The sequence below is a fragment of the Papilio polytes genome, unplaced genomic scaffold (assembly GCF_000836215.1).
Source record: "Papilio polytes unplaced genomic scaffold, Ppol_1.0 DF823935.1, whole genome shotgun sequence".
NCBI lineage: Eukaryota > Metazoa > Arthropoda > Insecta > Lepidoptera > Papilionidae > Papilio > Papilio polytes.
The window spans coordinates 62,120-75,782 of NW_013525269.1; the positions used below are offsets into that span (position 1 = coordinate 62,120).

Sequence of the window (13,663 nt, forward strand, 5' to 3'; positions counted from 1 at the left end):
TAAGTGAAGATTGAGTAGTAAGTGATGAATACTGTCAAGTGTCAAGATTTAGTGGTGAGCTACGATTGAGTATTAATTGAAGGTTGAGAAGTGATGGACGATTAAGTATTGAGTGGTGAGCGACGATTGAATATTGAGTGAAGATTGAGTAGGAGTGACGAAAGAGTATTGAATGGTGAGTTATGATTGCGTATTAAGTGAAGATTGAGTAGTAAGTGATGAATACTGTCAAGTGTCAAGATTTAGTGGTGAGCGACGATTGAGTATTAATTGAAGATTGAGAAGTGATGGACGATTAAGTATTGAGTGGTGAGCGACGATTGAATATTGAGTGAAGATTGAATGACTAATGAGTAACTGTTGAGTGTTGAACGAGGAGTAAATTTTAAGTGACGGAACGAAATTCTTCTTTGTAAACGAAATTATTCATTTTTAATAAGGAATTGTTAAAAAATGGTAGAGAAGTGACAGAAAATCTTTTATCAGTACATTTTTCCTTTATAAAAGTTTTGTGGTATTGTAAAGGGTAAGTGAAATGTTTTTACAAAAATTTTTTTAATGTTTTTCAAGTTCTTATTTAACAAATATTATACCTTTGATCTGTTTGAAAGCTGGCGCGTGTTTCTTGAGCATGAGATGCGTCGCATCTCCTCCATCATCAAGAATCATGTTGGGCTGCCAGGTGGGGGTGGGCGTACAGCACTGGTCGATGCACCACCAGAACGCCTCCTCACTTTGACCACGCCATGCGAATATCGCAAAACCTACAATGGTATACAATCATCAACTTGCCCTTGTCCCTGGGTCTGCACAGTATGTCTTCCATACTTCTATCAGCCGTTATATCTGCATCCATTCTCTTAAATCCTCTTTCACACAATCCATCCATACTTTCTTCGGTTTTCCTCTACATTTGTAGCCATCCACATTAAACCATAAAGTAAATGAAGAAGTATTTATTTGGTAAGTATTTGATGGTTACTCGTTATCTATTGAGTCGTTCAATTGCTGAGTCGTTGAGAGTTAATTTTTAAAGTTGATAACGTTGAGTCGTCTTTACTTATATTATTAAGAGCATAGATTTGTTTTTTCGTATGCATTGAAATAAATCATAAACTACTGGACCGATTTTAATAATTCTTACACCATTAAAAAGCTATGTTATCACCGAGTCAACAAAGGCTATGTATTTTTTTTTAATTCCACGCAGATTAAGACGCGAGCAACAGCTAGTTAGTCATAAGTGTTGAGTCGTTAGGTAGAGTCTTTGGATGGTTAAGTTCTTTAAGTCATTCACTTTTTGACATTAAACGATCATTCACCATTCACTGTACACGTCATTGATGACGTCACACACAAGAACGTAGTATACCAGCATGTGCAAGCGCCGCCGCCACCTCGTTCTGCGTGCTGTATATGTTACAAGCCGCCCAGCGGACAGTCGCGCCCAGCGCCGTCAACGTCTCTATCAGCACCGCTGTCTGTGCATTTATATGTGTGCATCCCACTATCTGTAGAATTGTGAAATAATGCAACAAATGTAGACTTATAAACCGGAAAACTTAGACCCGTAGACATATGTTAAAAATATATATCGACAGGTGAAAGGCTATATATAATCAGTATCAGCGAATTTCTCTGCATTGGGTCCACTTAAAGGAAAAATTGCCCTACTCATAGCAACGAGAGAAACTCAGCATCTTCCTTCAATTAATTAATTAGATAAAAGGGTAATTTTAAAAAGAAACTAGCCGCGTATCAACAACCTGGGACACTACCAATTTCCCCGACTGTACATCTTGTAAACGGATAATATATATTAGGCACTAACTAACATACTCGTATATTTGTCCCTTTCTTACCTTCGCGTCTTTAAGAGGCTTGTCATCTTTAGCGCGTGCTCTCAACGCCATGATGCCGGGCATCTCTTGTTCCGCTATCTCTATCTCTCTCCTACCGAAGGCGTGCTGTTCAACATTACGAACGCAGTAAGGCGGGTTGGGTTGGCCGGCAGCAATCGCCTTCTCATGAGGCTGTACTCCTTCTTCCTCGTCAGAAGATGACCCTGGAATAGAACATAAAAAGCATGTTTTAATCACTTTGGAAAATGACAATAATTGGAAACCCACAAATATTTTATCATCGTGAGTGACTAGCTTTCGCCCGCGATTTCGTCTACGCGGAATTAAAAAGTAAGTAGCCTATGTGTTCTTCCAGACTATACTCTACATCTATGTCAAATTTCATCGAGATCCGTTCAGCAGTTTAGGCTACAACCTCAAACAAACATCCATCTAAACTTTCGAATTTATAATTATGAAATGTCTAAGTAACATTTCTTGTTACTTAGACAAACTACGCATTTACGTTACGAATAAATTTATGGAACGTTTTCTTGACACGTGACTTAACATACGTAACTAAATTGTACATTTATTTAGTAGTAACTGGATACCCAAGCTGTCGCAATTTATATTGTACCTAATATTTTTATTTCAATAACAGACCTGACAGTTACAAACATACAATTATTTTATAGATATAAACTCACAGAAATCACTTTTCCCAGATATAATAGAGTGTCTCTTCTGAAGTGGTACATTCTCTTCTCTTGTCGTATTCTTCAAGATACCAGTAGTCGCCATTAGATTAGTTTAAACTACTCTAATTTAAAAAAAAACTATAAAAAAACAGCCTATGTTACTCACAGATAAATTACCTTTTTAACAGTGAAAGAATTTCAAAAATCTACCTAGTAGTTTTTGAGTTATTTCAATACATAAAAATACAAATCTTTCCTCTTTACAATATTAGTATAGAAGTATAGAACTGTTCTTCTATGTACACCGTTTAATTGTGAACTAGGTTAGTTTACAATCTTACCAGCAATGTTATCGTAAAATTGCGAACATAGTCTCATACAATTTTCCCTACTAGATGAACCAGCGAGCAATACGTCAAACCCTAATTTGTCTCGAGATTTGTCTTCAAAAGTTCAAGGCTATTACAACAAAGAGATTAGACGACTAGATACGTCTTATTAAGCTTTAGTCTAGGTCAATATGACAAAACTACAAATACAGCTTAGTTGGTTTACAATTTAGAATAACTCACAACCGTTACCTAGAGAGGTAGACAGAGGCGATAATTCCATTTGATTTGTCACATCTTTTTCGCTTTTACATTTATGCATCTACATTTCAGGTGCTTTTAATGTCGCCCTTTTTAGAATTTCACCATTCAAACTAAGTGGTGTAACTTATGGCGCTAAATTACGGTATCTGATATAGACACAAGATACAGATATCTTGTATCGAAAATATTCTCTCAAAAAGGTATCTTGTAAGTTGTATTTAAATACTAGATTTCGCCCGCGACTCCGTCCGCGTGGAATTTAAAAAAAAACAAAAGTGAGTAGCCTATGTCTTCTTCCATCCATCCATCCATCCATCTAAACGTACGCATTTATAATATTAGTATGAGTATGATATTTTGTTCCATATCTTAATGTTTTAATTTTTTTTTCTTTTTTAGTAATATGCTTATAGAATTTTATAAAATCAATGCATAAAACTGAATAGATAGCAGATCTTTTTTTATTAATTGAATTTGAAGTCATATAAAATGCTACCAATGCCGTGATTCTAACCACTGATCCATAGAACAGTAAACAGATAAATACCAACTGCATAAATATCGGCAAACCGCCAAAAGCAATTAACGTACTGTGGTAAGGAAACCGACGCCAGCGCCACCAAAACCATTGCAACGACAATGTAAACAGACGTTAACTACATTTGTAACTGGACTACAAAACTATCGCATCAAAATAGAATCAACAGTGAGGTAATCATTTTATATCTATACATTAAACGAGCACCTATGTATGGAGAAGGCTTCTTACTTATTACAATTTATGAATAACACAAATCGTAGACATGTCGTAGACAGGCTTCGCGTGTAAAAACATTGACAAAAAATAAATCTATCGAGAAAACTTAGTCCAATCGTGATTCTGTTCCACGAGACTTTAGTTTAAGGACTGAAGTTACACATAAAATATCACAAATCCTGTTCTAAGCTTCCAAAGATACGCTTCAGTATAACCGCGCCTTAAATCTTCTGATAAATTAAGTCTGTATTTTTTTTAAGAAAGGCCAAAGAATCCCAAAATGGAAAAGAGTCTCTATAGTGAAAATGAACGCTAATTTGTTGTGAAATTAACGAAATCAAGACTCTAAATTTGAATATCATCTCATTCAGTAACTGTTATTAAAAGACGTACAAACTAAATTTAGCACGCGATGTCACAACATCCCTAAAGTAAATTGCATCCGTATTATTTTTAGAAGCATTACGCAAGAGATTACGATCTCTAAATTAACTAGTTTACTCATACAAATTATTCTTTCTACAAACTTATCACTTTTTATATAGAGAGCCCATTTTTATTTCAAAGTAGCTTTCGTCCGCGTGGAATTAAAAAAAAACTGAGTAGCCTATGTGTTCTTCAAGACTATCCTCTACGTCTATGCCAAATTTCTTTGAAATCTATTCAGCCGTTTAGGTTACATACTCTAACAAACATCCATCCATCTAAACTTTCGCATTTATAATATGACGAGCTGTTGCCCGCGACTTCGTCCGCGTCGTATTAGAAAGCATACGAACTATATAAATTTCAAAAAGCTACGTATCCCTCGGGAGACGGACATTTCTCGGGAATGAAGCTGATCCCATGTGTACTCCAGAATTTGTTTTATATCTGTGCCAAATTTCATGGAGATCCGTTCAGCAGTTTATGCTACAAACGCTATCAAACATCCATCCATCTAAACTTTCGCATTTATAATATGAATGATGGATCTCGTAAGATTTCAACATTTTTATGAATGGACTGTCATTACAAATACTAAATATTTAAAATAATTAAACTTATTTATTCTGTTATTAGAGCTTACTGCTAACTCACAGTCTTTAAATGGTCACTAAGGGATACCCTTGGTGTTGAATTGAGTTTAGACTCTGGATGTCAACACCTTCCTCCTTATCCTACTACCGTAGGCGCAACAGGTTTTTGTCCTCCATATATCTATCATACGTCATCTGTCATCACTCTTGATCATGTCACCTTTTACGCAATCCATCCATCTCTTTCCGTTACCTCTACTTGTGTAATTCATAACTAACATTGTTACATGCGATTCATCCCTCCTCTGGATGTCAACAAATTCTAATGTCGATTAAGCAAATTGTCGCACAAACTTGTTAATTAACTTTACGTAACGAACTCGCTTAGCAACAAGAGTCGAAAGTTTTTATTAGTAAACTTACTTATGGAATTGAATTTACAAGGTAACCTTCATCTGGTTTAGTTTCGTTTTACTGCTCTACATCGAGTACACGTATATTTACTGCAATTACAATTTACTCATATTTACTTTATGCATTTATTGAGTGAAAATAATGAAACTATTTGCTATTGAGAATTAACTTTTCACTAGCTTTCGCCCGCGACTCCGTCCGCGTAGAATTAAAAAAACAAAAGTGAGTAGCCTATGTGTTCTTCCAGACTATCCTCTACATCTATGCCAAATTTCATCGAAATCTGTTCAGCCGTTTAGGCTACAAACTCTAACAAACATCCATCCATCTAAACTTTCGCATTTATAATATTAGTATGAAGTATGATGGCGCCAGCATACTTAGAAGAAAATCCAAGAACATTGAAATAGTAACGGAATTATAGAAGCTAACGAGAAGAAGTGTCATAGAGAGAGGTGATTTAGTGAAAATCGTTACAAATACATTTAAAGTTTGAATAAAGCCATAAAATACATTTAAAACAACATTAATAAAAGGTTATACAATACTGAAGTATTATTAAATAAATGAAGTCGACGCTCGTATTTCCACGAACCGGAACAAATCGATAGAAAATCCGCAACGACACATACATATGCACATCACTAGAGGCACAGATTATAAACATAAAAAGCAAACATCAAAGAGGTTGCACTTTCAAAAGTACTGGCACTCTCTAAATTAAAAAAAAAACTGGCGCGAGCACAGATTTTATCCACTTGAACTTGTTGTCCTTGACTGAATTTAAAATTGCTTTAAAATATATATATATACGTGTAGCGCTGTCGTATCGCGGACAGAAAGTGTGCCCGACTAGTTGTGCAGCGGATATCGCTTACGGCTACTCTAGTATGGAGTGGGCTGCACTAAACAATCTTTTATAACCAACGGAAACTAAAAAATATTTTGGCACGAATACAAGAAAATATAAAGCAATATTTTAGAATATCAATGAAAGAGAAACATGCTATTAATTGGCGTTAACAATGACTGTATAATATCCCTTATATTATTGGTTCGGTAAAATTTCTAACACGTCTTGTACAATTGCGTCTTAGTACCAACTTTTATTCTAGAACTTACTGTCGAGACGATTACGCTAGACAAAACAATGAAAGTAAAATATGCTACATCACATGAAGAATATTCAGTCATCTCATAAATTATTAACATTGGAAAATCCACGATGTATATAGACTGGTTGACCCCTGAAGACTAAGATAGAACGCCACATTGCCAATAATTAGGTCACGGATTGTTAAACACGAATCCACATTTAACCCTATTTTTCTGAGATTAGTAATAAATTCGAATAATTCAACAAATTAATGCAAGAATAAAACTATTCTGCTACCGTTGGTCTTGCATCGAAACTAAAAAGAATGCCATAAAAGAAACCAAAGTAAGAGACCATACAAATCACAAAGAAAACCGTTTTTTTAGTCAAAACCATAAAATTATTCAAAGTTATAGATTAACAAACCCTCTCTTCTCCCTTCTAACAGTTGTAAAGATGTTAATCTCACTACAATGTGTAATATCAGACCATTCAACTCTGGGCTCGATAACCTGAGGCAGCTGGTAAAGAACTTAAATTAAATTGTGTCTAGACAGTTTCAACTTAATAGGATTCCTTTTATCATATTTAGATATTTGAAGTTCACATTACTGTGTGGAATAATTCGTAGTCAAATTTAAAAACAAGACAATTTTTACTGAATCAAGACGGTTACGGTTAGGGCCGAATCATCAGCTGATCAGAATGGTACTTGAATGTTCTTTTACGTAAATGTAATAGATGTTTTTTGTTATTATTTTTAAAATATACTATCGACACGAGACACCTTCGGGCGGAATAAAAAAAAACGAGATCGGTCCAGCAGTTTAGGCTACAAACTCTAACATCTAACCTTTCACATTTATAATATTAGTAAGAAGTGACTTTATACAACTAAAGTAACTTTGTCTACTAGTCTATATTAAAACCGCTATAATATTCCCCGTCACTTGACTGTAAATAATTTAAACGAACATTCACATGGCATTAAAACATCACTGTATAAGGTCAACGTCTCCTATTGTTGATAAAAAGATAACATACGTCTAGTAATTTATATCAACCTAACTATCAAGAGGTCTAATCTTTCACATCAGAACTGAGAAGACAAACAACTTTGTTTACACTTAGATACCAACGCAGATGAAGAAATTCTTATAATCAAGACGTTATTTTTAAGTAATTATGTTTTACCATCAAACAGAAGAATTACATTCAAAATATCAAACTCCATTCTTGCTGAGTTTTCGATAACTCGATCGATCGCATGTAAGGACGTCAGTTATGAGTTTGGTACACCGGTAGAGGTAGACGTAGAAAGAGATGGATGGATCGCGTGAAAGGTGACATGCTCAAGAAGGGTAATAACTAAGATGACATACGATAGAGTTATCAAAAGGACGAAAACATGATGCGCCGACCCTACGGAAGTAGGACAATGGTTATCGATAACTCAGTTACATCACTATAGGGTGTTGTTTTCAACGTACTGTTGCTCAACAAAGTTTAAAAATATCGCCCCGTATCTTGTAATGCCACAAATGAAACATGAACTTCAAGGTATCTGTCTGGTAATTTATTGAAAGAATTGGATCCATACAAATATATCTTATTTCTCAGAATTCAACAGCCAGTCATAACATTCATTAGATGTCGTATAAGTATTCTATCTCGATCTCCTTCAACATTTTCTACAGACAGTAGGCCATACTATAAGAAGAAAAGGTTCCTCTGAATAACACCGATATAAAATTGAAACACAAACAATGGAAGCCTTCAAGATTACAGCAATAATATTTATATTAATCTAACATAGCTACCGCAGTGCGGTAAAGCTGTACGATCTATGAAATGAGTTCATACAATGTTATGTAAAGATTCGACCTCAAGGAAAACATCACACAAAGCCCAATTTACATGTCAGCAATTACAGAATATTTTTGAATAATTCCATTTTTAATAAAAAAAAACCCCTACACACTTTAGGCTATATATTTTCACGCCAATAAACTTAGGGGGTAAATATTTTGAATAAAAACTCTAATGTGGGAAAGAGACCATAACTTTGTCATGTCATGTCATTTTGACATTTGCAATTGATAATTTGACACATGTAAAAAACAAATTAAAATATTCACGCGGATGAAGTCGCACGGGAACAGCTAGTAAATAAATAAATTCATTTATTTAACAATAAACTGGTTACAGAAAATTGAGCCAGGGTCCTGTATCGCAAAGACCCAGCTCAGCTGATTATATAAAATACTAGTTATACGTTTTACGCAACGTATTATCCATATATATCCATTATCTTACATTCCTAGAAATTATACGGACTATATTGAGGAAAGCAACGTCTTGATAAAAGATTTTCTATTAAAAACTCTTTAAATAGAATTCAATCATCTAAATTTAGATATAAGCTCTTATAAAGCGCTTTGCCCAGTCAAATTCAATTTCAGGATCATTAATAACGTCTAGCTATTGGGGCTAAATATAAACAGATACTTAGAAAACTCATGACAGAGTAGGTAGACTGACAAAAAAGGCTACGAGAGTGGATGAGAAAGAGAGAAGCAAAATACTTTTAACAGTGGTAGTGCCCGTTTTAACATCTTAGCACGAATTGGCCGGCACGCCCGGTGTAATACCACGTCCACACAGAAGACAGGCGTGAAATGGAAGCAATTCCGTGTTTCGTCTGATGAGTGTAGTGCCTGAGGTCTAATTTAAGTCCCTTTCTCTTTACCAACCTTTTCTTATAAGAAGAGAAGGGGAAAGGGAAGTGAATTTGACGGAGGAGGAGATACATACGAAGGGGAAATATAATATCCTCTTTATGTGCGTCTCCTCTGTCGGATAAGGGTAGGTGACGCATCTGCAATTGCGGATGTCTATGGGCAGCAGTCGCGTCGCATTTTGGTGGTTCCAGGTGGCCGCTTGCTCCTTTGCCAACTTATGTTATACAAAAAAATACTACAATTTTGAGTGAATGAATGAAGTAAATTGTGAGTCGAATAATTTAAATTGGGATTTTTAAAGATTCATTCTCCATACTTAACGAGCGCAACGAAATGCTTGCTTGCAAGAAAATTGATTAGCAAAGGTCTGGACAAGCTTGGTCACCGGTTAGTTACATGTTTTATTTTTAATTGAACACGGTATATAGAAGTACATAAACGAGTATATTTACATAATCATTTGAAGGAAGTATTTACAATCAAACATTTCAAAGACCCTGACCTCAATCACAAATTAAATTATATAAATACGTCAGAAAAAAACTTTATTCCCCCTCATTCGTCAATGCAAAGTCGAAAGCATTCGGTTTAAATTTCTCTTCGTAAAAAGTTTTCCTTTTAAAACTTCGTCGAGATTTCGAAATATTTGGATTTCCTTATGACTAATCTCAAGTCAGCAGTAAATTTTCTACCAAACATAACGTATATTTACCGTTTATATATATTTATTATTTAGGGTATCGAATTCTTAAAAAAAAAAACAAAAAATGTTTAAACCTTCACTATGAAGTTCATTAGTCCTTTAACATTAAGCATTACTTTAACAAATAACCTTACAAATAAGCGGGGAATAATATAGCAGGGATGGCCAATCACTGGCACACGTGCCATTAATATGACACGACTTAATATTTTAGGTACGTCGATAATCACAAAAAATTATGAAGTAGGTGCACCATGGAATTGAGGTAACAATCGCTGTCAAAATTATTCGATGGCACGTCTAAAATTTTGCATAAATGTTTGCAACCCCTGGTCTATAATGTCCTTAGATATGATCACGTAACTCATTACACTATAGAATAGCTGCGTTATTTTGTGCCGTCCTCGCTTCGCTATGGTAATGTAAACAATACACTCTCGCTATTTACCTTGGATTTGTTAAGAAGAAAATAATAACAATTAACTTTATAAAATCTGTATTTATTATATCGATTAACGAAGAAATTTCTTTCGTGGATACGACATTATCCCTTCCATTAGGTAGCCTAAAAAGTGTAACTGGTTTTGATATACGTCTTGTTATTCTAACATTAATGTATTTATTTAATCAGAATTACATATTTCTAGCTTTCGCCCGCGACTCCGTCCGCGTGGAATAAAAAAAACAAAAGAGAGTAGCCTACGTGTCCTTTCAGACTAACCTCTACATCTCTACCATATTTTATCGAAATACGTTCTGCCGTTAAGGCCAAAAATTCTTTCACCATTAAAAAACTACGTTATCAGTGAGTAACATAGACTATATTTTTTAATATTTCCTCATGTCATGTGGAAGTCACTAGCAACAGTTTGTGTATGACTTCCGACTTTATGTACATAAGCGATCTGAGAATCAAATTCAGGTCTTATATTAATCTAGACTTATGTAAAAACTGTTACATTGGTACAAATACATTGGAAAAAAAAGTTACGCTTTTATGCGTACATCTACTTGTAAGGAATCGATTTGCGTCACCATTACCATAAATAGGCTCCGTTTGGTACAAAAGTTTAGTGGTTCGTTACATTTAAACTAGCTGTTCCCATGCGGCTTCATCCGCATGAAATTTTAAATACTTTATTTTTTTTTACATTTGAGAGTAGCTCCAGTGGAAGAGAAGGTAATAGGTAAAAAGTTAGCATGGTATGGGCATGTTATGAGGGATGAATCGCATGTTACAAGGAGAACGTTAGTTATGAGTGTGGAAAGGTACATCGGTAGAGGTAGACCTAGAAAGATGACATGATCAAGAAGAGAGTGATGACTGAGATGTCGTATGATAGAGTTATGTGGAGGACAAAAACCTGCTACGGGAGTAGCATAAGGAGAAAAAAGATGATTGTTTAGATTTATCAACTCAATTTCAAATGTCAAAATGACCGTTACCATAATAACCTTGCTTCCTTAATGTTGGCAGCTTGTAGTTTATGGTCCCTTTCCCACATTAAGGTTTTTTTTTTTCAATTTATTAACCTATGTTTAATAGCGTGAAAATGTACAGCCTAAAGCGTGTCGTAAGTGTAGGGGATTTTATTAAAGAAAGAATTATTTAAAAACGTGCTGTTATTGCTGACATCCCACGCCATGTAGTAGTGTGTTTACGCTTATATATTAGTATAGAAGTATAGATATATCGTTCTTTCAATGACATTATAATCAACCACAAGTTGAATATCGCAATATGTTACAAGTATTATTGCTCAATTGCATAACCTTCTATAGAAGTGGATGTGTTTATGCATAAAGCGGGCGCACATCTTTGACTAAACTTTGGCATAACTGTTGTGCGATTGTCGATTGTTTCGCAGGCAATTCAACTGTTTAGTTGCACAACTAAAAATCAAGTATTGTGCGCACTTCCATATAAGTTCATTGGAAGCAAAGCGAGACTAAACAGTTGTGCGATAGTTTAGTCAAATGTATGTGTGCGCTCTCATCATCCACTTGCCCTTATCCCTTATGGAGGGTCAGCACAGTATGTGTTGCTCTTCCATACATCTCTATCAGCCGTCATATCTGAATCCACTCCTTTCTTAAGCATATCTTCTTTCACACAATCCATCCATACTTTCTTCGGTCTTCCTCTTCCTTTGTAGCCATCCACATTCAATCTCAACACTTTCTGGTTTATGTCCCCATCATTTCGTCGCATAACATGTCTGCGATGTGTGCGCTCTAAAGTAGATATTTAATTCGTAATCATGAATATACAATTGGATAATAATCTTTTTGGTAGGCATTGGGGAAGACCGATGTCCAACGGTGGGCAGATGAAGACTGATGATGATGATGATGGTGGTGGTGGTGATGATGATGATGATGATATAAACTCCATCACTTCAATCAAATTGCATAATCTATCCTCATTAAAACGAGGCAGTCTTCTTGCAAACGAAAACCTCACGGTACACAAACTTGTGACGTCAGTCGCGATAGGACTTGTAATAATTCAAATCCGAAACAGTAGATGTTTTATCTCTGTCATACCTAGTATTTTGTGTTAAGTACTTCTCTCTCACTCCTAGCAAACTGCGTACAAGATGCGTAGCGCACTTCAAGAACTCAAAGTTTCGCGGTTTATTGTACAGACTATAAAATACGGTTAAACAGCAATATTTTGCTACTGGTTATATAATAAAATTTCCCTTACAACTCGTCTTGCGTTTTACTACGTCATAAAACTGGAATTGACTCACGACATACAAGACGTCTTCCCATAGACAAAATTAGACTGAATGTTTATTGACGTCACATTTTGACGTGTTATTATGGATACGAGGCCGAGACGGATAAGTGCAATGTATACCTCTAGTGGTTGCCCGCGTCTTTTTACTCAATATATAAGCCACTTTTTATGTGAAAGTACCGACAAAATCGGATCAACCGTTTCGGAGATTATCCGAAATAAAACGAGGATTTACTGGCAGGCAGGCAGAAATTTTTAAAATTAGTTTTTGTTGGCAAATGTGCATTTTTTCCGATATAACATACAGACATTTCAATTTTATTAATAAACTAGCTTTCGCCCGCGACTCCGTCCGCGTGGAATTAAAAAAAAAACTAAGTATGCTATGTGTTCTTCCAGACTATCCTCTGCATCCTTACCAAATTTCATTGAAATCAGTTTAGCCGTTTAAGCTACAAACTCTAACAAACATCCATCCATCCATCCTTCCATCCATCCATCCATCTAAACTTTCGCATTTATAATATTAGTATGATATAGATACGATAATTCAGATATGATGGCTGAGCAGCACATACTGTGCCGACCCTCCATTAGAGATAAGGGCAAGTGGATGATGATGATGATGAATTCTAATCAGAATATTAAGACTAAACTTCTGTACTGGTGTAGCATTAATACCTATTCCTGTCATTCGTTTTGAAAAAAAAAATAAAAAAAAAAACAAAACAATCTAAAAAATTAACTAAAAAGCAACGAAATAATTCCGTGAATTATACCTTCCTTATTGTAGCTGTTATGTCTATATTGTATAATTATTTTTACTTTGAAGTCGGTGAGAATTAAAAAACTGATGTCTGTTAACTGTTTCCGTTTCTATATAACATTAACTTAACTTACTCATTCCTTGATCATTTATGGAGTCTCTTAGTATAGATTTATTATAACAAATTAGGTAATGAAAATACTAGGCCTTGCAGTAGAGCAGTTAGTATGACAAATTGCATGCATAATTTGAATTGTATAAAACAATAGCCAGTAAAAATTAAATC

At 35.0% G+C, this 13,663-nt stretch overlaps 1 protein-coding gene across 8 annotated transcripts in view; it reads right to left on the minus strand.

Annotated features, from left to right (window-relative positions):
- Positions 1–13,663, minus strand: part of LOC106101918 (adenosylhomocysteinase 2) — a 24,879-nt gene that overhangs the window by 10,344 nt on the left and 872 nt on the right. The window contains exons 1-5 of one of the 8 annotated variants that reach the window (XM_013281292.1): positions 5,958–6,162; positions 2,552–2,664; positions 1,863–2,065; positions 1,373–1,511; positions 594–764 (exon numbers count right to left, since the gene is read on the minus strand). In XM_013281292.1, the coding sequence (XP_013136746.1) occupies positions 594–764; positions 1,373–1,511; positions 1,863–2,065; positions 2,552–2,645 (607 nt within the window). In that variant the 5' untranslated portion in view covers positions 2,646–2,664; positions 5,958–6,162. Of the gene's footprint in view, positions 1–593; positions 765–1,372; positions 1,512–1,862; positions 2,066–2,551; positions 2,681–5,868; positions 6,163–13,663 lie in introns of those variants that run through there. The other 7 variants (XM_013281291.1, XM_013281290.1, XM_013281288.1 and 4 more) reach the window with 7 other exon arrangements.